This window comes from Telopea speciosissima, chromosome 5 (genome assembly GCF_018873765.1).
Source record: "Telopea speciosissima isolate NSW1024214 ecotype Mountain lineage chromosome 5, Tspe_v1, whole genome shotgun sequence".
Lineage (NCBI taxonomy): Eukaryota > Viridiplantae > Streptophyta > Magnoliopsida > Proteales > Proteaceae > Telopea > Telopea speciosissima.
Window position 1 is genome coordinate 65,842,955 of NC_057920.1, and position 26,612 is coordinate 65,869,566.

Consider the following 26,612-nt stretch of genomic DNA (forward strand, 5'->3'; position numbering starts at 1 on the left):
TGATGTACAAAGAGGAAACTAGGTGACCAAAGGCATTGAAGGGGCCCTTAGGCGACAAGATGCCCTAGGCATGCATTAATGATTATATGTAGTATTGCGATACTAATTTTATATAAGTATGTTTATATGTAACATAGAAGCTATATGAATGCAATATGGTATAATTATGCTTGTAATGGTCTTATATGAGAAAGCCAACATATAATAAACAAAGCATAGTATAGAATGTACACATATTCATCAAAAAACAAAGCAATAAGCATAAATCAACGTAAACTCGTGGTGTCAACAAGGCATGCTGTCGCCTTGGACCCAAGAAAAAGCTTGGACACCTAGGCGACACTTTGATGACTATGGTTTGCTGGTCTTATCTGTTTCCAACTTGGTGAAATTTTTTGATGGATCAAATCTGGGAGAGATTTGTTATGATTAGAGATAAGAGAGTATCTGGGCATTGAGACTCATCTTCCATCACCAACATCATTGGTCGTCAATGATGTGATTTTCCAGAGCCAAAGAAGATGACCATGAAACTTCATTGAATGATAAAACCTGTTTTATCTCTCGTCATGATAGGTCATGAATCATGATAACAAAAGTCTAGAAGTAGTAGATCTAAACTTGACTTAAGATCTGAAACTAGTTGGAAGTACCAGAAGAATGTAGAGTTATGCCTGCTATTCTAATGGCACTATCAACTCCAAAAGGAAACTTTGATCAAGAATCAATACCATGGGTAATCACCCCAACATGGAACGACAGCTTCATATGCATTGTTGACATCGATTGAGATTCTTTAGATTGCTATTTCAGGGAGGACAGCAAATCCTCTTCATGATTCATGGTGTTATTTCAAATCGGGCAATTGTTGGATGCACCCTTAAGGGTTCCTGAATGTTGGGGTCAAGATGGTGGATGGCTTGGTTTATTTTGGAAGCTGTGAATGCTGGATTTGAGGTTCATCGAGTTGCCGGAGAGTTGCTTCTTTTTTCCCCTTGTTTTCCCCCTCCCTTGGGTAGAAGAAACCTTGGTAAAGGAGAAAAATAACCAATATCTATCTCTCTTCACCTGCTAGACAAGAGCAAAATGGTATTTTAGAATAACAATGGAATAGGAGATGAGAAAATTTGCTTCATTGGGGTGAGAGAAAGCAAGTACTCATAGGGGAGTTTGGGTGAATATGGGCTAACTATATATTTCTTCCAATTTTTCTTCTCAAAAATTTCAGCCCACAATTTCTGAATTCTTAGGATTGATTGAGTAGTAGGCATAGTTATCAAGGCAGGAAGGCGACCATGGAGTTTTAGAGGGTCAAAAAATCAAGGCGCCCGCCTAGGCGTCCAAGGCGACCAAGGAGCCTGGATGACATGGCGTCGTCTTGATAACTATGGTAGTAGGTAAGGTTATAATTGCGACAAAGTAGGACAAAAGAAAAGAAGAAGAAGAATAAAAGAGAAGAGAGAAGAGAGAAGTTGATAGAAGAACAAGAAAAGGTAGAGAGGGAGACTACAGATTAGAAGGAGAGAAGTTACTCCCCCACTGATAGTAAAGAGGATTTATAACAATAACAATCTAACAATAATCAAGATTACAAGTATACCCTTGGTTTATGTACCTCCTTACATAAACCTAAAGCAGTAACATATAAATACTAAAATATCCCTATGGTAGACAATATCTAATAAATATCAACCATAGCTCATGAACACTAATAACCAGCAACTTTAAAATAATATTCTTAACAATAATTTATAAGGTTTATTAGCCCATGCAATGAACTTTAGTTCTTTCTCCATGCAGCCAGCTTTTCAAAGTACTTTATCAAGAGATCCATGAAAGAGGAATTTTTGGATTCTCCTAAAGGTAATTTGTCTCGAATAATTTCAATTCCCACAACCATTTGCTTTTCCAACTTAATCTCCAACCTCTCTCCTGAAGTATCTCAAAGAGCCCCAAGTTTGATAATATATTCCACAATTGGTTTGTAGAAAATTATAACGTCCCCTGTGGATTGGAGGTGTGATATCTCCACTCTTTATGTTTTTCACCCTAGGTAACTCTGTTCAGCAGGACAATACCTCATAATTAAGAGTTCTTGAGTTCAAATCTCCTTGGGACCTACCTATCAAAAAAAAAAAAAAAAAAAACTCTGTTCAGCAACATGCTTAGGACATCGTTGAGGTAAAAAGTAAAGGGGATAGTGAATCTCCTCGTAAATACACCACACCTGTGAGCAGGACAGAAACTCCTTGGAATTCCATTGACTTGGATAAAGTAGTGACCTGTATCAGCACATCCTTGGTTCCAATTTCCCCATGTATTCTTAATTCTTTCTTCTAAAGGGTGTAGTTCGAAAATCCCACAATCATAGATCTCGTGGTTTCTTCAAATCCATCTTAGAGATGACTCCTTTTTCTCCCCTTGCTTTGATCTCTTCGCCACATTCATTAACAATCACCATGCCATCAAGGGTTTGCCTCTTCCTTACAAAATCCTCCTTGAGTGGGGGATATGGCAGACTCCAAACCTTATCTGATATTCTGATTCTTTTGTTTCTAAGCTTATTGCCCTATTGCAGTTTGGTTGAGAGGATCCTTTTCCCCAAGGTATGGCAGCAATGAAGATTGGTTTCAGACCTTTCTTAAGATTCACATAGAATACTTAATTGTTCATCTTTCGCTACCTTCCAAAGTTGCTGATACAAATTCATCAAGAAACCATTCATTCTAGGGGTGTTGTGTTGACTTTGGGAAAATGTTGCTCTTGCATTTCCATTTCCTCAAAGGGCGTTTGGAGCCAGTTAGCTTAAGCTTCTGGATGGAACTTACTTGAAACCTTGTACTCCCACAAAATACTGCAGTGAGAATCTGAGGAGGTTTGAGAATAACTGATATAAATTCCCTCAGTTTCCTTCTCATCTCAGCCAATTGATTATCCACACATAGGTTGGCTATATGATCCTTAGTGCTCTCATTTGGCAATTGGGGATTTTTTTTTTTAATATGTAACACCATTTTTTATCCATATTCTAACACGACTACTGATGCAAATTATTTCCTCCCTTTCAAGAGTCTTCCTCTTGTTCTAGTTCTCTCTCAGATAATTATTTCCGAAAATAATCTATCCTAAAGAGTCACCCAATATGCAATTTTTTTGCAGGAATTTGGCACTGCAAAAGAGGATGCTTACCGAAGGGATTTAACTATCAACAGGTGGTATCTCTTGTTTTGAGTTTTACCCTTATGGTGCTCATGCCTTTAGATATTATGTTCTATATTATTGATAGTCACAGAATTGCAGTTCAGGAGCTTTGATTTGTTCTATACCTGGTTGCAAAATGAGAAAAAATTATTCTTACCCGTTATCATTGGTGTGCTAATCCATCTTTAGCGATATCTTTTTCCATTTCTATTAGACTGTTGCTATGTTTTATTTTAAGGTTTATTACGTCATAGTATGTATTTTAGACCTGATGATGCAGGCCTCGAAGTTTGATTTTCATGGGTATACTATGAAATCAATCTAATATGACATATTGTTTGATAGTTTTGTAAATAATGTTTATGCAAACTAGGTATAGAAGGTAATGGAGGCTTTGGAAGGAGAACTGATTAAACAATTAGTGCATACAGTATTTGACGAGTTACGACTTGGAATGTGTGTGTGTGTGTGTGTTTTCCTTATTGAGGGGTTCTTTGTTTGTGTTCATTGGGATTGCAATTTAAGTTTCTTGTTTATTTCTCTACCAAATTAGCTAAAATATGGTGTTCCGTAAATGCTTAAGCCCTAGATTATTTCAGCACTTACAACATAGATTGATTAATAAAATAAAATTTTGATTGCATTGGTGTTATAGTTAGGCATTGCTTAAGATTATGCACTGCTTTGAAAGGTCAGTTGAGATAATGTCTTTGTGATTTTAAAGCCATGAGTCCATCCTCTACAAATGTATCATTTATTTCTTAACTTCTTAGTAAGTGAGACCGTAATATCACTTGTTGGTTTTTTTATTCTTTGATCTGTAATTGCCTGTTCTGCGGCTGAATGCTACAAGAGGATGTGGAAACATGATCTTCTCACATCTTTGATTTGGTAATCATATGTTCAAATTGACGACTTGTTCAGACATTGTGAATCCCCGGTGTTCACTAATTGTCTCGTACATTGATTCGCTGAAAATATGAAAGGTGATCGTGTTTGTCAGTTCCTTTTTGTGTAATCTGATTGCCTTGATCTTTATGTTCTACTATCCTGGTTTTTTATGTCCCTATATTACATAGTTATCATGGTGTTGCCTAGGCGTCCAGGCTCCTTGGTCGCCTTGGCGGGCGCCTTGCTGCCTTGTTGGTGTCGCCTTGATTTTGACCCTCTCCAACTCCATGGTCACCTTGCTGCCTTGATAACTGTGCTATATTATCATATGGGTGTCATTGGCTCGACTCTGTTTTGAGTTTCCTGTTTTCTTTGGCAGTTTGTTCTACAATATCAACACAAGTTCAGTTGAAGACTTTACAGAAAGAGGTTAGAGTGGGTGAACCCTCATTTTATTTCTATCATATCTTATATCTCAATTACTCATATTGCATGTCTTCACAGATATATTTTTTTCTATGGTGCAGGTTTAACAGATTTAAAATATGGAAGGATAGTGACTCCTTTACCTCCTTTGGAAACTTTTTTGGACGATCCACTCCGTGTTCTCCGAGCTATTCGTTTTGGTACTTACAATGCTCTATTTTTCTTTAATTCCTTATCCATATAATGTCTTTGGTAATTCTTATCACTAGGAAATAAGTGAGAAACAACTGATGTCTTAAGTTTATTTCCTTTGAATTCAAATAATACCTTTAAGATCTTCCATGGATACAGCAATGAACAATTCAAAACTAACTTGAAATAGTACTGAAATAGTGAAATTGTCTTTATTAAAGTTGATTTATCCAAAAATAATAATATATATATATATATATATATATATATTTACTTTCAGATCCAAACCTAGATGAAACGGTTAAACCTAAAATACCAAAATATCATCGCTGTTACTCGACATTTCTTTAATTTGCCTTTAGTTGCTTCTGTATCTGTTTTTGGTCACCGTTCTATATATCGTTTTTCATATCCATTAGTTTCCATTTGGCATCCCTAATAAAACATATTCTTAAACCCCTCAGGTGCAAGGTTTGGATTTGTGCTAGATGAGAAGTTAAAGGAAGCTGCAGCCAGCGATAAAGTGAAAACTGCTATTGCAGATAAAATCAGCAAAGAGCGCATTGGTCATGAAGTATGTTTCGCCACTAGCATATGTTTGACATAATCTCAGAATTACACATTTTAATGTTAGGGTTGATTCATTGTGATGGATAATTTTGTTCTAAATGGGTACAAGGGTAGAATTGTCTTATTGTCTTATAGGGGTAATTTGGTCTTGTATTCATTCTAGAATATTCTCCTCCATATTATAAATAAAGAGGGCCTGTGTCACATGAGACACAAGTCATATTTTCCCAATCTCGAACATGGTTTCAGAGCAGGATCTCCCTAGGGATCCACAACCCTAATTGGTCCTCCTGCTCCTCCCCTCTCTTCCTCTTTTTCCTTTCTCTTCATTACCGCCCCTACCAAAGCCTCCATCTAGACCTACCACCACCTATAAACAGTGCCTCCCTCCCTCTTGACCTCTCCCGGCGACTCTCTCTCCACTTCTAGCAACACCGAGAGTCGGCTGGAGGTAGCACTACCATCACCGCCACCCTCGATGGCTCTCTTTTAGGCCACCGGGGGCGTTATCCCTCTTCCTTGGTTCGACAAGCTCTGCCGTGATGCATTAAGAGAACTGCTTTGATTTTTTTTTCTTGTTCTTCTTCCTAGGGGCTAGGATTGGTTCATGCATTGAATCTTCAGCCCCTTATGTTGGTTTCTCACATCCAATCCCTGCTTGGTTGTTGGAGAGTTTCAGAGTCAATCCTTGCTAGTTCGACTTTTTTTCTGGATACCTTTACAATTATTTTGTCTCTCTTGTGATTAAAAGCCACACGCTCTATTATGCCTGGGACTTCTGAGATCTCTTCTGCATCTACTGGGATGGACGTTTCTACTTAGGGAAATTATTTTTCCTTCCCAGCATGTTCTTTCAAATTGGATGGTACAAATTATTTGATGTGGTCATGCTCGTGCTGTATTTCTATCCGCTCTCGTGAATCTTATGCTTACCTTACTGGAGATGTAGCGAAGCCTATTTCTGTCAGGGCAACTCTTGATAAATGGGAATGTGAGAATTCCTCTGTTATGACTTTTCATATCAATTCCATGCAACCACAAATTCCCTGGGGCTATCTCCTTCTTAATTAAGCTGCCAAGATTTGGAAATCTGCCAATGACACATACTCCTAAGTTGGGAATGATGCCCAGGTTTATGAATCCGCAAGAAAGTCCATGAACTGAAACAAAAGGAACTTACTCTATCACAATATTATGCTGAGTTTCGAAGCTTGTGGCAAGAGTTGGATTTTTTTGAAGAGTTTCAGACAACAACAATGGTTGACGCAACCAATTTCAAGAAATGTGAGGACAAGCTGCGAGTTTATGACTTCTTGGCTGGCCTTAATATTGAGTATGATCAGCTTCGTGCATAGATTCTGAGTCGTGACCCCTTTCCTACTGTTGAGCAGGCTTATTTATGATCCAGCTGGAGGACAACCCTCTTTCTGTTATGCTTCCACAGCCTATATCGGCAACCTTAGAGCAATCAGCCCTTTTTTCTGGTAACCAGCCCCGTGGCGAGGCCTCACGGACTGGTGGTTCTCATCTGAGAAGCTTCCTGTGAAATGTGAATATTGTTGCAAGGAGCGCCACAATAAGGAATATTGCTGGAAATTACATGGTGGGCCGGTTGATGCTTTTGGTTATGGTCATGGTCGTGGTCGTGGTCGTGATCCTGGTCGTGGTCGTGGTCGTGGTTGGTTGTTCCAACCCAACCCAAGCTAATCACACTGAGACAGCCGAACCTCCTTCTCCTGCTCTTGCTGCACTTGGCTCCTCTTTGTCTCCTAATGAGCTCACTGCCTTCCGGTGTCTTCTTCCTCGTATGGATCAGCCTGCATCCGCTTCTTCTGCTTCTATTGCTGCCCCTGCTGCTCCTCACAGTGCCAATTTAGGTATTCATTTTCTTGGATTATTGATTCCGGCACGTCTGATCACATGACTGGTTCCCCTAACCTATTTTTTCAATATTCTCCATGTTTTTGTAAAGATAGGGTTTGTGTAGATGAGTCGCCTCTATTGCTATCCTTAGTTTCAGATCCTCCAGAGATTGTTCCACAAGACACTACTCAGTCTAGACTAGAGACGTGTGTCTATGTTCAAAAGCAGCATAAACAGTCCATTGTACCTGCCCTACTTAGTCAACCGCCGCCCCTTGATCCTGATCCCGGTCTTACTATGGAAGGTAATTCTTCTCTCTCTCCTGTTGTTGACTCTTTGGTTGATCCCACACTTGATTTACTTATTTCTGTCCGCAAAGGTACTTGATCTTGCACTATTCATCCCATTGCTCAAGTTGTTTTTTTTGATTCCCTTTCTCCTTCCTACTTCACTTTTGTGTCTTTCCTTTCATCTGTTTCTATTCCCAAGAACTGGCAAGATGCTTTTAAGGAGTCACAATGGAAGGCAACTATGGTGGAAGAGATGCAGGCTCTGAAGAAAAATGATACGTGGGATCTTGTTAGTCTTCCTCCTCTTGGTTGTAGGTGGGTCTTCAAAGTGAAGCAAAAGGTTGATGGTACGATTGACCGGTATAAGGTGAGACTTGTTGCCAAGGGATTCACACAAACATATGGGATAGATTACCCGGAGACCTTTGCTCCAGTGGCTAAGCTCAACATAATCTGTGTTCTTCTATCCATAGTTGTTAATATGGGCTGGGACTTACAACAATTAGATGTAAAAAAAATGCCTTTCTTCATAGGGTGATTGTAGAAGAGGTATTTATGAATGCTCCACCAGGTTTTGATTCTCTTAAGACTCAAGGAAAGGTGTGCATGCTGAAATGTGCTTAATATGGATTGAAGCAATCACTTCGGGCCTGGTTTGGAAGGTTTTACAAGGCTATGGTGTCTGTTGGCTACACTCAAAGCAATGCTGACCATACACTATTTATCAAGCGGTCTGCTGGTAAGATTGCTGTTTTGATTGTTTATGTTGATGATAATGTTGTCACTGGTGATGATGTTAATGAGATTGCTTGGGTACCGAATTTAAAATCAAAGACTTGGGACAACTTCACTATTTTCTTGGCATTGAGGTGGCCAAATCTACCTGCTGTATCTTCTTGTCTCAGAGGAAGTACACTCTTGATCTTCTTGGGCTGCAAACCGGCTGACACTCCTATCAATGCAAATGTTCATCTCCTAAGCAAAGAAGGTGAGCCTGTGGATAAAGGAAGATATCAGCACTTGGTTGGCCTCAACCTTGCTCATACCCATCCAGACATTGCCTATGCTGTCAGCTTAGTTAGTTAGTATATGCATGATCCATACTCCACACATATTGAGGCAGTTTATTGTATTCTCCGTTACTTCAAGTCTGCTCCAGGCCGTGGATCCTTTTTTCTCTTCATCATCATCTTAGGGTTGAGGCTTGTACTGATGCTGATTGGGCTGGCTCTCCTTATGATTGTCGGTCTACCATAGGTTATGGAATCTTTGTGGGTGGTAATTTGGTTACTTGGAGAAGCGAGAAGCAGATTGTTGTGGCTCGTTCTAGTGCTGAAGCAGAGTTTTATGCTATGACACATGGCATTTGTGAGCTCTTATGGCTCCGTGGGCTTCTGCTTGATCTGGCTGTTCTTGTTACTCTTCCTATGATACTCTATTGCGATAGTAAATCCGTCATCAGAATTGCCCACAATCTTGTTCAGCATGATAGGACTAAACACATAGAGATTGACTGTCACTTCATCAAGGAGAAGTTGGAGTCTGGTCTCATTTGTGTTCCCTTTGTCCCTTCTCATGATCAGTTGGCTGATGTATTTACTAAGGGGCGTAGTCGTATGATTTTCCATTCTATTGTTTCCAAGCTGGGCATGTGTGATATCTATGCACCAACTTGAGGGGGAGTGTTGTAAATGGGTGGAAGGGTAGAATTGTCTTACAGGGGTAATTTGGTCTTGTATTCATTCTAGAATATTCTCCTCCATATTATAAATAAAGAGGGTCTGTGTGACATGAGATACAAGTCATATTTTCCCTATCTCGAACAAATTTGCTATACTTAGCATGTATGCTTAAATCAGTAATTCTTTGCTTCTTCTTTCTTCTATGCAGATCGATCTCATGATCTCAGGAAATCAGCCACTTAAGGCGATGAACTATATTTGTGATTTGCAGTTATTTTGGGTTATCTTCAGTCTTCCTGATAAATATACGCCTGCATTGTTAGAAGGATGTGACAGGTTTGCATCATCAAGTATCTTTGTGGTCATATAATAAATTTCTGTAGGTAATGAAGAAGATTTTTTTTAATCAAAATAAATAGAAACTATGCTTTTTAATAATAGAAGGAACTGGAGCAGTCTTTTTTTTTTTTTTGCCATTCAGAGGGATTATAATCAAAATAGGGAGGTCTATTGGTGTAGCTTCTTACCATCCTCCTCCTCCTACCAATTTTGATAAATTAACATGCAGTTGATTTTTTTTTTTCTGGCAAAACGTAATCCCAATGGTAAAGTGGCTTTTATATCCTTGCGAGAAGCCCCCTTTCTCCTTGAAAGAGTCAATTATTATGTTTGTGTTTCTATTTAATTCTGCAAATGGGATTCTTAAAAATGAGGGCATAGTTTCAAACTTTTTCAATAGGTTCCTGTCTCCCTGTATCCTGTTTCTAGTTTCACAAGAGCAAAAACAAGCCCTAAATATGTTTACCAAAAGATGGAAATGTGAAAGCTTCCCTTTTTCTTTGGGAAGGGGGGGGGGGGGGGTGAGGTTTTTGAGGGAGGAGGATGATTTTGGTATTTGTAAACTTTTTACCATGCTTTTGAGTTTTGCTAGTGTTGTACTTGGAATTTACTCCTCTTATGTTTTGTAATCAGGCTTTGCATTGCTTTCATGGATGCTGGATGGAACCTGTTGCAAGAAATTGGGTTTTCAACCTTTAATGTGAGTCCTCTGAAGTGTACAACAGTGAACCATTCTAATAGTGCAACTTATTGCTAATTGAAGTGCTTTAAATTTATTTCTTTCATTTTTGTTAAATCTTTGTTTCTTTCCATTCCCTGCTATAGTTTTGGTATGTTCATAAGAATCCAATCTTTTGCCTTCCGTATCTTTTCTGATTTTTAAGGGTGGATTTTGGAATTGTGATGGGAAAGGAACCATAACTGTTGGAATATGTACTCCAGAATACCGTGGGGGTATTCTGGTCCTTTTAGGGTAGTTGTTATGTTATTAAGTGTAAGTCGGCTATGTGGGTTTTAGTCCCACATCGCCTATTTTAGTCTCTTGTAACTTTCCCCTCTATTATAAATAGAGGGGCTTACCTATCAATTAATACAAGCAATTATTCTCTCATTCTCTCTTTTTTAGCCCACGATTCTACCAACATGGTATCAGAGCTGGCCTGATCTCGGTTAGAAAAAGAGAAAAAACCCTACTCCATCTCTCCAATCGACCTCTCTTCTCTCTCTCTCTCTCTCTCTCGGCTTCTCTTTCTCTGGTTTTCTTCTTCTTCTCCTTGTAAGGGGGCAGCACTAATGAGGTAAAATCTCTGACCAATGATTTAGTTGCTGCCCTCCTCCATTCTAGCTACTTTTTTTATAGTAAAATACTGCTGGAATCATCTTTGTGATTTGGGGTTTTCCAGAATTTTTTGGAGTTCGACTTCCTATTACTATTGAAGACTGACCTTTCATCATTGGAGCTCCCTATGCACCCTTCTCCAGCCCCTTTCTACCCTATTCCATTATTCTCATTCCCTATTTTCTTTTTCTCCAAGCTTTAATTAATTCTAGCCACCATACCCTAATCGATCTCAACTTGTCAGGGTTTTTCAAAACCCTAACTCTAATCGATTTTGGTGTTTCCTTTTTCAAATGCAGCTGATTTTTTGGGGGTGATTCCCTACTATTACAAGCCCTACTTGACCTAAGTTTGGACCCTTTCTGATGGCTGGATTTATTTCTACAGCAAAAATTCCTTAACCTGCTAATTTGGTTACCTGCCAAAAACCCTGACTTTCAGGTTTCAGTTTTTGCTAATTTTTTGAGGGCTGATTACTCCCACTTCAAGGACCAATGGACCTCAATATTGCACCTATCCAAGTTTTTTGAAGACCCCTACTAATGTAGTCCTAGGTAGGAGTAATCCGACTAGGAGCCAGGGTAATGGGTTCACCTAACAAGGCTGGCCGATTGGGATAGCTTAGGCTAATTAGGGCAGAATGAGGGCTAGGGTTAGGGTTTCGAGCTAGGGTTTTATTTGGTAATGATGTGCAGGTTTTTATGAGTCTATTGGTGTAGGTTTGGATCAATTTGGATGAAGTTGGAAATCTAGGGTTTCTGGTTAGAGGCCTTATGAAAATGGACTGTTTGTGCGATCTAGGGTTTAGGGGTGGATTTTAGGAAAGGGGTTTATAGGGTATTAATGGGCAGGTCTAGGGGTTATTTTGGTATAAAGAAGTTAGGGTTTGGGAAGGTTTTAAAATTCTGCAATTTAGGGCAGAATTGGATGTAGGGTTTTAATGGAGGTTAGGGTTTGATGGATGGAGGGGAGTTTGGACTAGGTCTAATGAAGGGGAATGGCTGGACAGATTAGAAGAAGAAGGTTTGAAATCAAATCTCAGATTCAAACTTACTGGATTTGAAGAGATCTTCAATGGTAGCAACTTTGAAGATGGACAATGGGGTCTCCCGATCTACAAGATGCAAGGAGATAAGTAGCAGCCCTCCCGATCTTCACGATGCAAGGAGTCGATTGGAGATCCACCAATCCCTTCACCTTGATATTACTCACAAGGCAACCTTGATATTACTCACAAGGCACACTCACGATGGAGCAAAGGCAGCAAGCATAAAGCTGAGTTTTTATTAATCAAATTCGTATGTAATGCTGGCCTACCTTACAAATTTATATAGAAGACTCAAAAATAGACTTAGACACTAAAAAGGAATGGCCTAACCTTATCCCTAACCTATTAGGTAACTTAAACCAACTAGGAAACTAAAATACTGAAAGAAATAGACTTAAAACATGGCTGGACTTATAGAGTCCTAATCCAGCCCAACTTATATCACATGACCACTTAAGTTGTCACCTGACCACTTAACCAAATCACATGATCACTTAAATTGAACCAATTAGATGCAACCAATTTGAACCGGTTCAATTAAAAAACATAAAAATAAACTAAGTATTGGGCTAATCCCGTTTGCAACCTACGTACCCCTAGTTTAGGCTAATTAAAGTGGCCTAATACATAGAAAACCCTTGGGAACAAAGGCCTAACATGTATGTAACTCAACTCTAGACTTATTCCCAATGAAACAAGCCCTATTTGGTGATGAATCTGCATCAACTCTCCCCAACTTGAAAAAATTCGTCCTCGAATTTTGTGATGAGGGGGAATCAACATGTGATTAGCAGCTTTGCCCATCCCCAAACAGAATTCCGGTGAAGCAGGAACATTGGGGATAAAATCTCCAAGGCGTGGAGCTCTCTTCGAAGAACCATGGTGGCATAACAAAATCTATGTGTTCGTTTTCTGAATCAGCAGCAACTGTGAATGTCTTATCCATAGAGTCTTCAGTGTTAGCAACCTTCGCATCTAATACTTGAGACATAAGCTCCACCTCTTCAAAAACAGCATCTTGAATGCCAATAATTTCTTGTGGAGTGCTCTCAACCACCTCTTCATCTTCTACTGTTTCATCTTTTTCTACTTTGGTTTCTTCGACATTGACCACTTCAGTAGGGTCTTCTACATGTCGACTTTCCATCTTTGAAGCTATAGGGGCTGTCTCTTTCTTTTCATCACAATTCACTGCCACTTCAGCTTTATCTTTAACTTGTGCTCTCTCAACTTCCTTTGGTAATGGAAATTTGTATTCAGCCGCTGTTTTAATACTGGTGAAGTTGATTTCCCACACTCTTCAACTTGCAAACGGAACCTCATTGATGGAGGCTTCAAGTTGTCTTCAGATTTGAAGGCCTTTTGGTGGTGATGTTGTCGATGGGAATTTAAGTTACCTTATTGTAGAGCTCTAAACGTTCGTGGGAAATATTTCTTACTCAGATCTTCTTTCATCTCTGCCCATGTAACAGGTTCTCTACCACTGTAGTCAAGATAATCCATCTGGGTTCTCCACCAATTATGTGCTGGTCCCACTAGCTTGGTATGTGCTAGTCTCATTTTCCTATGCTCAGGCAAATTATACCAATTAAAATAATCATCTAAAGCAGCTAACCAATCACAAAATACCTGTGGATCTGGTCTGCCATCAAAATCTCTCAACTCATACGCCTCTGTAGGTCTATGGCGTCTCCTGTAGTCTCTGTATCCTTTGTTCCTATCTCCACTATGATCTCTGTACCTTTCTCTGTCTTCTTTGTATTGATCTCTCCTTGGGGCTCTTTGTACTACCGGATTGACTTGATATCTGTCCTTTTCTAGGGGAATGTTGCTTACAAGAGGCACAATTGGCCTTTGTTCCATTGCTGTCATTCGATCACCAACGGCTTGCTGGTTTGTTGAAATCTTCTGCAGCATAGTCATAATTGCAGCAAGGGAATTGGGTGGGGGTGGTTGTGTGGGGTCCACAGCAGGGGTGCCATGCTCAGCCATGGCTCTGATACCACTTAATGTAGTCCTAGGTAGGAGTAATCCCACTAGGAGCCAGGGTAATGGGTTCACCTAACAAGGCTGGCCGATTGGGATAGCTTAGGCTAATTAGGGCAGAATGAGGGTTAGGGTTAGGGTTTCGAGCTAGGGTTTTATTTGGTAATGATGTGCAGGTTTTTATGAGTCTATTGGTGTAGGTTTGGATCAATTTGGATGAAGTTGGAAATCTAGGGTTTCGGGTTAGAGGCCTTATGAAATTGGACTGTTTGTGAGATCTAGGGTTTAGGGGTGGATTTTGGGAAAGGGGTTTATAGGGTATTAATGGGCAGGTCTAGGGGGTTATTTTGGTATGAAGAAGTTAGGGTTTGGAAAGGTTTTAAAATTCTGCAATTTAGGGCAGCATTGGATGTAGGGTTTTAATGGAGGTTAGGGTTTGATGGATGGAGGGGAGTTTGGACTAGGTCTAATGAAGGGGAATGGCTGGACAGATTAGAAGAAGAAGGTTTGAAATCAAATCTCAGATTCAAACTTACTGGATTTGAAGAGATCTTCAATGGTAGCAACTTTGAAGATGAACAATGGGGTCTCCCGATCTACAAGATGCAAGGAGATAAGTAGCAGCCCTCCCGATCTTCACGATGCAAGGAGTTGATTGGAGATCCACCAATCCCTTCACCTTGATATTACTCACAAGGCAACCTTGATATTACTCACAAGGCACACTCACGATGGAGCAAAGGCAACAACAAAGGCAACAACAAAGGCAACAAGCATAAAGCTGAGTTTTTATTAATCAAATTCGTATGTAATGCTGGCCTACCTTACAAACTTATATAGAAGACTCAAAAATAGACTTAGACACTAAAAAGGAATGGCCTAACCTTATCCCTAACCTATTAGGTAACTTAAACCAACTAGGAAACTAAAATACTAAAAGAAATAGACTCAAAACATGGCTGGACTTATAGAGTCCTAATCCAGCCCAACTTACATCACATGACCACTTAAGTTGTCACATGACCACTTAACCAAATCACATGATCACTTAAATTGAACCAATTGGATGCAACCAATTTGAACCGATTCAATTAAAAAACATAAAAATAAACTAAGTATTGGGCTAATCCCGCGTGCAACCTATGTACCCCTAGTTTAGGCTCATTAAAGTGGCCTAATACATAGAAAACCCTTGGGAACAAAGGCCCAACATGTATGTCACTCAACCCTAGACTTATTACCAAAGAAACAAGCCCTATTTGGTGATGAATCTGCATCACCTACCCCAATCGATCTCTTCTTTTCAGGGTTTTCCAAAACCTTAATAAAAATCGATTTGTGCTACGGATGTTTGCTTCTGTTCGAGTGCTTTGGAGGTGGTTCTAACATTAAAAGAGAACTCTCCTTCATCAGTTCAAGGCTTGAAGAAGGTCCTTTATGCTGGTGTAGTGCTGTAATGCTGCCCTGCTCTACTTCTGCGATTTTTTGGAGTCTCTCCCCTTTGAAGATCAGGTCTCACTCTTACTGGAGATTGATTGTTCACCTTGGAGGTTCCATTATAGCAGCCTTGGTCATCATCTATTACATGTCTACATCAACAATTACAACCCCCTTTCCCTAAATCGATCTCAATTTCAGGGTTTTCTAAAACCCTGACAACAATCGATTTTAGGGTTAGGGTTTTCCTATCAAGCTCATATTTTGAGGAGAGTCTTATACATATCAGAGGAGTATTCAACCCATATTTCAGCATCATCCATCAGTTATTTTTGGAAAAAATTCAAGTTCATTCTTATGGCTCGATATTTCCAATTATCAACCTATTTTCCTTGTTCTTATGTGGCTGGTTGCTTCAACTACCTATGGATCTGTTGGGTTATTTAATCTATATTTGTTGGTTTTATTGAGCTTTGCTACATATATTGCTGGTTTTATTGATTGGCTTCTGTAAGCATGACTGGTTGACATGTTATTGCTGCCTTTATGTGGACTACAGCTGCCCTATTATTGAGACTGAGTATCCTACTATTGGAGATCGAATTTCTTTCATTATTGAAGACTCGAATCTACTACCCTGGAGATCAGCTTATTTGGGATTACAATAGTGTGTTCCAAGGTTATTGGTTGCAACTACGAACCTATTCAGTTATGTGAAGCTTTTCTGGTTCATATCCGGCTTACTTGAGAGCTTGATCCTAGCATTGTTCACAAATTCAGATCTGATCCAAGTTTTCTGTTGAAGCTTCTTACATCCATTGCTGTCCAGATATCTTCGTTAATTCTATTTAGCATGTGGGAGTTTATAGTTTGGAATTTTGCACACTGGTTCTTCCTTGTGTGAAGATCAATCAAGTTTTTGAAGACTGGTGCCTTCTCCTTCTAAAAATCAGACCTGTTTTTTTATAATTCAGATCTGATCATTGGAGATTGGTGTTTTGGAATTAGTTTGATCGATTGAATAAGGTTGAAGATTGCTTTGTTGCATTGTTTTTGTCCATGGTTCATTATCCCGCTGCTCTTTTCACTTCACCACCTTCCAAAACATACCTTTGGCATATACCCATAACCACTTTGGAAGTTTATGGTATTCTCTAAATTGCCATTTCTTCTCTTTCCATTACCCTTTGCACCTTTTGGAAAATTCTGGAATATTATGTTTTTGCCCTATCACTTACATCATCTCTGTTATGTCCACGTGTACTACACGTGAGGGGGGGGGATTATGTACAATATACTGCAGCCATTGCAGAAAGCAGAACTTGCAGGAACACTTGGTGCAAAACATAGAAGATCAGAGTTTTCACCATTGCCAACGGGTATCTACTTTGTTATTGGGGTGAGTTTGCGGTAAGGGGGAGATTGGTATTAAAGTATTGAAGATGTTTGGTTATTGCCTGCCTATATGAGGTTCTACAGTTGGATTGATTTTTTCTGCTGCTTGATTCATCTGCTCTCTACCCTAGTTACTTATCTGCAATATTATCATTCAGAGATTCATCACTGGATAGCAATAGAAGATTGGTGAAAGTTGCCTTTTTTGGAAGACATTCCAGTCTCGGTTTGCTGATCAAGTCTGTCCAAGTTTTGAAGATCTATTTTTTCAAGTTCTTAAAGGTTTATTTGGGAGCTGCATTCGTCTTGAAGCTGGATTCTACTACAAGTTATTTTTTCCCATTTTGAGGGGGAGTGTTAGCATTATTATGGAGTTCTTTTTTATCTTTAGTTCAAGCTGGATTTTCTTTCTTTAATTCTTTGTATAATCCAGCTTGAGGGGGAGTGTTGGAATATGTACTCCAGAATACCGTGGGGGTATTCTGGTCCTTTTGGGGTAGTTGTTATGTTATTATGTGTAAGTCGGCTATGTGGGTTTTAGTCCCACATCGCCTATTTTAGTCTCTTGTAACTTTCCCCTCTATTATAAATAGAGGGGCTTACCTATCAATTAATACAAGCAATTATTCTCTCATTCTCTCTTTTTTAGCCCACGATTCTGCCAACAATAACTCTTATCTGTTGTATCTTTTAAGAGGTGTCATTACGTCTTTGAATGTGTTTCTTGGAATTCATTTGTGATTGAGCATCCATTGAAAGTTCAATGTTTGTAATTTTTTGCTTCATACATTTTTTAGCTGCAACTTTTGATTAATGAAAGTTTTGTTGAGAAGTAAACGGAGAATAGACTTAGGTGGGTCCTGACCAGAGGTCTTAGGAAACATGGAAAAGGTTATACCTATAGTTGTGGCGGCGTCTAGGCGAACATAGGCATTGGAGGAGGGGAAAAAATCAAGGTGACACCAACAAGGCGTTTAGATGATCCTAGCCATTGGAGGAGGGAAAAAATCAAGGCAACATTAACAAGGCGTTAAGGAGATGCCTTGATAACTAGAGTTATAACAGGATTGAAGACTTCACATGCAAGATCTCTTTTGAAATCTGGCAAAGGAGACTCCAATCTAAGCTCAACTCAACTAAGCATTATTCCAACTAAATGGGGTTGACTACACTAATCCTGTTTCATCACCACCACCACCACCAACAAACTCTGCCTTATCCCAACTGAATGGGGTCTGCTACATGGATCCAAACAAAAGAAAGTAGGGAAAACTGTGTTCTAACCAAAAAGGGAAAGAAGAGATGGGAAAAGAGAGATGGGGATTAGATATGAAAAATGAAAAATGGAAATTTAATAAGAGAAAAAAGAATGAAAGGTGAATGATGAAAGATAGTGAGAGGAAAGAAGCACAACCCAACACGTTAGGAGAATCTCAGCTAAATGGGGTTTGCTACATGGATCCTTGCCCTCCAATAGGCTCTATCCAAGGTCATACTTGGTACAAGACCTAGGCTAAGCATGTCCTTTGACCATTCAACTCTATTCAGAGCTATACTTGTGGTCAATTCTATGTCATGCATTTTTTTTCTTCCTCACAACTTCTTCCAAAGTCGTTTTACGCCTGCCCCTTGTTCTTTTAGCTTCTTCAATTTGAACTATAACTTCTTTGGCAATTTTATTAGTCCAATTGAGAAGGATGTTTTTATTGGGAACTAAATCCATGGCCTTTCCAAGCTAAAGGAGTAGTCTCGAAGAAAACCCTTCCCCTTGTAATCATGCATCCGCTCGAAAATGACAAGATCAATTGTTCTGTTTAATATTTCCTATACGGCTGTACCCAACTAGGTTGCCAATAGTTACTGTTGTATGAGAATATAGCTGCTTTAATTTCTAGACTCACCTACTTTTTGTGTTCCGCAATTACCAAGGTGATATAGACTAGAACTCTGTTTGATGAAATTCCCTATCCAGGCACATCAGAGAGGAATAGTCCTCATCGTGGTTTACTGCATGCCATCTTAAACTAAGCAAACTGTACTATAAATAGCTATGCTAGGAGCATGTCCCGAGTTAATACCTAGCAATAAGCCAAGTTTTGGACACTATCACATTTTGCTCCTTTTTTCACCTATGTTCCTAATGCAGCATGGAGTAAGCAGTTCCACAACATATTCCCTCTTTATCAATTCTCTTAATCATCATTTGAGGTTAATTGCACTCACTGATTGAGAGTTGGCCGGGAAATGTAAATCACCAAGGAACATCTGATCTTTTGGGCATTTTTTTTTAGATGAATGAATATATTACCATACCCCAGGAGGGGGCAGGGAGGGAAAAAAGGGGGTGGGGATATACAAGGGAAGGAGAGAGGGGGGGGAGGGAAAGACGACCAGCCCAGCCTACGCAGAGGAGGGGGACCTCAAAAGAAACAGATCAAGACCCCAGGAAACAACAATATGCCTGTTCCTAGGGGAGTCCAAAATACGACGAATGCGACCATAGTTGACTTTAGAAGAGACGTCAAAGGAGATGGCCTTCCAAATCAGATCGAAAGATCGGGAGTTGGAAGTCCATCTCCTTAGGTTTCGCTCCATCCATATATGATAGATAGCAGCACAGAAAACCAGCTTACCAATAGTGTCACAGACAGACTTCCTTGAGAAAGCTTTCACCAACCAACGCCATTCCTGATCAAAATCCAACAATCTTCTATTTCTGGGCCAAATGAGGGAAAGGGCTTTTTTCTAGATGGTGGAGGAGAAGGGGCAGGCAAAGAAAAGGTAGGCTATATCCTTATGACCACTCCAACAAAAGATGCAAGAAGGGGAGACAGGGATGTTGCGGTGCAGCAGGAAGGCTTGTGTAGGAAGGCAAAGTCTAAGGGATCTCCAGGCAATAAAGCTATGGCGGGGGATGTGGCCCTTGAACCAGGTTAGGGTGTGCCAGGGGACAGTGGGACTGGGATCACACACAAAGTTCCAGGCAGACCTAGAGGAGAAGGAGCTAGTAGATGAAGGAAGCCAAATTATTCTATCAGCAAGGGGAGGGGGGGGGGGGAGGGACTGCCAAAAGGAGGAGGACAAGGTAGAGGGGTTGAGGGAGGGAGGGGGAATCCAAGACCCAGAGACAATAAGGCTAGAAAGGGGGGAGGCTTTTGGGAGACCTGAAGAGTAGATCGACCTGGGGCCCAAAAGATTAAAGAGAATACCAAGCAGGTGCTAGGGATCAAGCCAGAGAGAGATGGTGGAACCATCAGCAATAGAGACAGAGGTGCCACGGAGAGCAAGAGGCCTGAGGAGGAGGATTTTACGCCAAATCCAAGAGCAATCGGAGGGAATCCTAACAAGTCCAAATGGAGTCAGATTTGAGAAGATGGGAGTAGACCCAAGAGTCCCAAATGGAGTCCTGATGGGAAGAGAACTTCCAAATCAGCTTGAGGATACCCGCAGTGTTGGAGTCGCAGATGTGACAGATACCCAAGCCGCCTTCGGATTTGGGAAAGCAAATGGATTTCCAGCAAGAGGGATGGAGGAATTTGGAAGAGTCGGACCCTTTCTAGAGAAAAGCGCAAAAGAGGCGCTCCATAGCCTTGATTGTGGCTTTGGGGATACCAAAGATGCCAGTCCAATAGATGTAGGAGGCTTGGAGGACAGACTTGACGCATTCCAACCTGCCAGCGTAGGAGAGGAGTTTGCCTTTCCAAAGTTGGAGTCTCTTGCGAAAGTTGTCAAGCATAGGAGCACAATGATGGCTGGATAGCCTTGCAGGAATGAGAGGAAGCCCGAGATAATTGACGGGGAGGGAACCAATGGAGAATCCCGTCAGATCCAAGAGAGAGGCTTTAGCAGATTTAGGGATGCCAGTGAGGAAGATTTTGGATTTGAGGAGGTTAATGCGGATGCCAGAAAGGGATTCAAAGAGGTGGAGAGAGTCCATGATGGCAGAGATAGAGGAGGTGGAGGCCTTAGAGAAGATCATCAGATCATCTGCAAAGGCCAGATGAGTGAGGTTGATATGCTTGCATTTGGGGATAGGGGAGATGAGATGGAGATTGGTTTTGGATTGGAAGCTTCTAGAGAGGACTTCCAAAGCCAGGGAGAAAAGGAAAGGGGATAAGGGGCATCCTTGTCGAATGCCTACTTTGGAGTGGGAGAAGCCAATAGGGGAGCCGTTGACAAGGACAGAGAAGGAGGGGGAGGAGATGCAAGCGTAGATCCAGCGAACGAAAGTAGGGGGGAAGCCCATTTGGGCGAGCACGTCGCAAATGAAATCCCAACGAAGGGAGTCAAACGCCTTATGGAGGTCGATTTTCATGAGGCCGCCGGGCTGTGAGCTTTGCGGTCAAAACCTCTCACAATCTCAGAGCAAAGAATTATGTTGTCAGCAATGCTTTTACCTGAAATGAAGGCAGATTGATTAGGGCTGACAAGGGAGGGGATGACAGCCTTAATTCTGTTGGTAAGGATTTTAGCAACGAACTTGTAGGTGAGATTACAAAGGGAGATAGGTCGAAAATCAAACAGGGAGGTGGCTCGATCTTTTTAGGGATGAGGTAGATGAAAGTTTGATTGACCTGAGCAAGCTGGCTAGGCTTGAAGAAGAAGCTGCGGATAGCTTTGAAGAGATCGCCTTTGATCACGTCCCAGCAGCTGAGGTAAAAGCCCATGCTAAAGCCATCAGGGCCAGGGGCTTTATTGGATTTATGAGAGAGGATTGCTCTGGAGATTTCGTCATCAGAGGGGATGGCAAGGAGCGAGTCAAAAAGATGGGGAGGGACAAACTTATCAATGAGGCCAGGGGGGAGGGGGGAGGGGTTAAAGGGGGGGGGATTGAACAGATTGGAGAAGTACGAGCTGGCAGCCGATTTGATGTCCGAGATAGAGGAAAGAGGAGTGCCATCGGGAGAGAGCAGAAGAGTGATGGAATTGGAATTCAACCTGGCTTTTAGAGATCGATGGAAGTAGGCTGAGTTGGAGTCCCCAAGGTCCAGCCACTTGATGCGGGATTTTTGGCGTAAGAAGCTTTCCTCAAGAGAAGAGAGGGAAGCGAGCTCTTGAGCGAGGTTCTTCTCATCGAGAGCGAGCGAGGGGTTGAGGGGGTCCGACTGAAGCCTAGATTGGATAAGGGAGAGATTGGAACGGCAGGAGGAGAGCTGGGAGGGGATGTTGCCAAAGGTGGAGATGTTCCAACTTTTGAGGGCAGACTTGGTGTGGCGGAGTTTCCTAGCCAGGGCAATGAGGGAGAGGGAGGGGGAGTAGACAAGGATACGCCAGGCTGTCAGAACGGTGGACGAGAAGAGAGAATGAGAGGTCCACATGTTAAAGAATTTGAAAGGCTTGGGACCGAAGGAACCATAGGGCTGGATAAGAATGTGACAAGGGCTATGGTCAGAGATACCAGAGAGAAGAAAATTGGCAGAGGAGAGGGGAAAAGAGGTAAGCTTGGCCTCATTAGAGAGGAAGCGATCTAGTTTGCAGGCAATACGGTCAGACCCTACCCTACGGTTGTGCCAGGTAAGAGGGGAGCCAGACCATCTAAGGTCGTCAACAGCAAGATCTTCAATGCAGTCATTGAAGGCATTAACCGAGATAGGGTCAATTGGCCTCCCACCCAATTTCTTGGTTTGGGAGCGGACCACATTGAAATCGCCCCCAATCCCCAGGAGTGGTGTCCAGACCAGCCTTAATGAGAGAAAGGTCGGCCCACAAAGGTAAGCCATCAATAGCCTGGTTACAAGCGTAGACAACTGAGAGGAAGAAAGAGGAGGGGGAGTTGGGAAAGGAGAAGAAGAGATGGAGGAGTTGGGAGGAGGAGTGGGAAAGAGAGACATGGATCTTGGAAGGGTCCCAGAGAAACCACATACGACCATTAGGGGAGTGGCTGTAGTTGGAGAGCAAGGACCAAGAAGGGGCAATGGAGGAAGCAATGCGGGAAGCATTCTCCTGGAGCACACGGGTTTCAAGAAGAGCAAAGAAGGAGGAGTGAGTGGATTTTATGAGGGATCTGATGTCCTGGTGTTTGGCCAAAGAATTTAGACCCATAACGTTCCAGAAGAAACCAGAAGACATGACACCTAGAGGGAGGGGGCAGGGACCTGGTGGGGGGTACTCCTATACCGACGGCGGAAATAGGAGATAGCCGGATTGCGAACATACATGCGGCAAGGGGGGAGGATTAAAGAGGGGAGAGGGGTCAGAGGTAGGCGGCAAGGAGGAGGGGAGGGGGGTTGGGTGGAAGCAATAGAGGGTGCCTCAAAAGAGGAGGCAGAAATGGACCGGGTAAGGGAGGGAGAAGGAGGGTTGGGAAAGTGTTTGTGGTAGAGATGGGCCGGGGGGGGGGGAATAATAGGGAGGTTATAAGTAAAGAAAGAATGGGCCAGGGTATGGGCTTGGGCCAGGGTGTGGGTTTGGGTCAAGAGAGGTGGTCTGGGAATTTAAAGGGAGAGGGGTGGGCTGAGATGGGCCGAGAAGGGGGCCAGGGGGAGTGGGCCTGGTTGAAGGGATGGGCCGGTTATGATTGGGATAAGGCAGTCCGATGGGCCTGGGATTGGGAAGAAGAGGGGGTAAAACAGGGAGAAGATTAGGAAGTTCAAGACATGTCCAACCTGGTCATATGATTTCTGACAAAATAGCCAATGGATATTAAGCCTCTGGATATTGCATAGTGGGCCTTAGACTTCTATCTTTTGCGGCCTCCCCCTTCTAGGATGGCCTGATTCTCTTTCCCCCCCCCTTTTTTTTTCTCCGGCCCCCTCCTGGGGCTTGGTAATATTCTTATTCACCAAAAAAAAAGGACACTTGGCTGCCTGAATTTATTCATCAAATAATTCTGAGGTAAGTTTATGTATACCCTGTTTTGGAATTTTTTTTTATCAGATTTGTAGTGTCAGATCACAATATCTAACTGTTGGACCACAGCGATCTTCTGGAACCCGATTCTTTTCATATTTGTCACCTTCAACCAGAAATCCAGTTTGTTCTGAAGATCTGTTAAATCTCCTAAAAAATGGTATCTCAGTTTCAGATTCTGTTATTGGGCCATAAGCTCATCATATCCAGTGGTTGGATGTCATTGAAATTTTGGGGCTTTGTTCCTTCATCTAAACACTATACTCGACCAGAATCTCAGGGAGAACTAAGTTTCCGATCAAGAGATATCAATTCCACCTATAATCTTTTCTTGGTGGTTCCTGCGATCCTCACTGGTGGTTTGGATTTTTAGCTTGTTTTGCTTTTCTGGTATTTTTCATCATTGTTACTGCTGTTTCTCTTCTCCACTTAGTATACCTTGTGTAAACTGTTTTGGGGTTTTCTCCTTCAATCTCCTCAGTCCCTTTACTAGCAGACATCAGGGGGAGATTTTCGATCTCGTGCCTACATCATATGTTTTCACCAGTTATCGCATAATTAAAAGTAAAAAAAATGAAGGCATACAATATAAAAGGACGTTCCAGTGCATGAGGTTCCCTCTTCTCCAGGGTATTGGGAGGGGCAGATGTAAACAGCCTTACCTCCGCTCTGCAGACAGGCTGTTTCATAATTAGATGTTGATGCAAATTAAAATTTCTGTGATTGGAATTAGAAACTCCTGGTGTAGAGATTTGACAAGAAAATATTCTACATGCAGTGATTTTGAGATTGTGGAAATATCTTGAGCTTTGAAGACATTAAGAGGCTCAAGTTGAATCCATTGGATCAACATTAAATATTAAAAGGAAAATTATGTCTGCCATCCCTGGGGTTTCAAGCAATTACGTCTACCACCCCTGGAATTTCAAAAATTACTTCCATACCCCTGAGTACTAACTCTGTTAGTTTTGGAAGGAAATGACAATTTTGCCCTTTCTTATTTCTTATAAGAAATAAACCCACTCCACCCCACCCCTATTACCGTTGCATATCCTGAGGTTCCTAGAGTGACTAGGGTTGGGACGTTCCGATGCCGTCAACCTTCCATTGCTGCGCCGGCGACCACGTGCTGCTCTGGAAGACGACCCTTGCATCTCCGGTTTGAAAACTAAATCAGAGTCCCACAAGATGATATTTGGAGCCCTTTCATTTATACAAGTTTGAAAACTTCTCAGCTTCAGTGTAATATCATGTTTTGGGTAACCGGAAACGGGAAAAAAACCTTAATACATTGTCTACAAAAAAAAGAAAAGAAACGGAATCACTGTCTATCTCCCACCTAATCAGCTTGGTTTCGTTAGGATTTGGAGGAACATACACATAAATCCTACCAGCTTGCTCCTGTTGCAACCCATTTCATTACCTTGCTCTTTTCTGGTCACTGCTTTTCATTTATCCTATTGCAGCTCCAAAGAGTTGAGAGACATCCCTGAGATTTCACCCACAGTTAGGCCCCTCCTAGACCACCACTCGACTGAAGTTTCAGCTCCATCCAAGCCCTTAGTTCCAATTTCTCCGAATTTCCTTGTTTCCATCCTATTTCTGACTTCTCAGTTTATATTCATTGATTATCTTCAGTTCGAGATTTTCAGTACTCTAGAACTAAACCCTAATCAGCCCTCATTAGCTACAAGCACCTTGAGCCTAAAAAACCTTATTGGGGTTAGGGTTTCCATAATGTACCCCTCAAATAGGTCATACGCCTCTCTCTGTCTTGCGGCTGTGGGCCTTGTGGCCCTTTCTCGGTTTCACCTTTGGTGGTTTTGCCTCTGGCTGCGAAGGATATCTCTGCAGATTGCCGTCGAAGAAGATCACTGCCACTGCAGATTTTGGTGGTCGGAGGTTGAAGCAGTGGAACAGAAAGAAATGGAGAAGAAGAAGTGGTGAGTCCCACCTTTTTATATTAAAAAAATAAAAAAAAACACATTATAGGATGGTCGGTGATGAGTTTGAAGCAAAAACAATTGAGGGTAAAATTGTTAACTAATATTTATTTCTAAAAGATGTAAAAGCACCTTTATTAAGGTTATTATTGGCATTTAGTTAATATTTGCCCGATGACATCATCACTTAACTGTTCTCAGGTAATGGTAGCAGTATGTTTGTAAGAATCGTTCAAAATATAAGGGAAGTTTATGAAATAGATGAAACTCCAGGGGTGGTAGATGTAATTTTTCCATTTTAAAAAGTTGTCTTTGTATGGATTCTCTTTGTGATAATATTAGAATGGATTCTAATTTCTCTTGTTTACTCCTTTTTTGTTTTGTTATATCATACTACCATCTAGCTTCAGTAAGTTTTTTTTTTTTTTCCTGTTCATGATGTTTGAAATTGCAATGTACCCAAGGATTTAAATCATGGTATTGGGGGTCAGACTGGTGGCTGGCAGTACTAATATGGATTGACTGATCTGTATGGTTGTCAGCCAGATATTGGCTGGTATTGCCTAATATCAGCTGGATCAGTGAGCAGTAATCTCATTACTGATTAGCCAATATACCTGATCAGATCCAGATTTTTAAGACATTGAATTTACCTATATATTTTAGCATGTTATTTGAGTATTTGGATTTTAACTATTTGTTTTCTGTGAATTTAGGATGAAGAGAGAAGGCTTTACTTTTATGGGCTGTTGTTTCTTCCTCTAAGAAAGACTGATTATGATATCAAAGCCAAGAAGGTAAGCACAGTTTCTCTATCTCTTCTCAATGATTTATTTTAGCTTTGTGTGGGGAATGGAGTCAGCCATCTATCTTGGTTTTTTCTATAGTCTTCTTGTGTTAACTGAACTTTTAAGTGAGTATTACATAATAATACAAGGAATGGATGGTATTAGAAATGTATTTTGGATTTCTTGATCCTTGTGCCCAAGTTACATGAGTAAGTTTAATAAAGGATTCTGAGAATAATACAGCAATTGGTGTTCTTATCAGTGTTTGTTATCATTGTCTGTCATATTTTTGTGAAGCTTGATATTGCAATCAAGCCTATGGTTGTTATTGTTACCTTCCCACCCTCCCCTGACACCCCTGACACCTCCCTCC

At 41.2% G+C, this 26,612-nt stretch overlaps 1 protein-coding gene across 2 annotated transcripts in view; it reads left to right on the forward strand.

The window, feature by feature from the left end:
• The window catches only part of LOC122661191 (tRNA nucleotidyltransferase cca2), a 49,578-nt gene that overhangs the window by 18,947 nt on the left and 4,019 nt on the right, over nt 1-26,612 (forward strand). For both annotated transcript variants that reach the window (XM_043856532.1, XM_043856531.1), the window contains exons 4-10: nt 3,160-3,212; nt 4,472-4,521; nt 4,620-4,718; nt 5,175-5,284; nt 9,324-9,451; nt 10,088-10,154; nt 26,168-26,248. In XM_043856532.1, the coding sequence (XP_043712467.1) occupies nt 3,160-3,212; nt 4,472-4,521; nt 4,620-4,718; nt 5,175-5,284; nt 9,324-9,451; nt 10,088-10,154; nt 26,168-26,248 (588 nt within the window). The remainder of the gene's footprint in view (nt 1-3,159; nt 3,213-4,471; nt 4,522-4,619; nt 4,719-5,174; nt 5,285-9,323; nt 9,452-10,087; nt 10,155-26,167; nt 26,249-26,612) is intronic.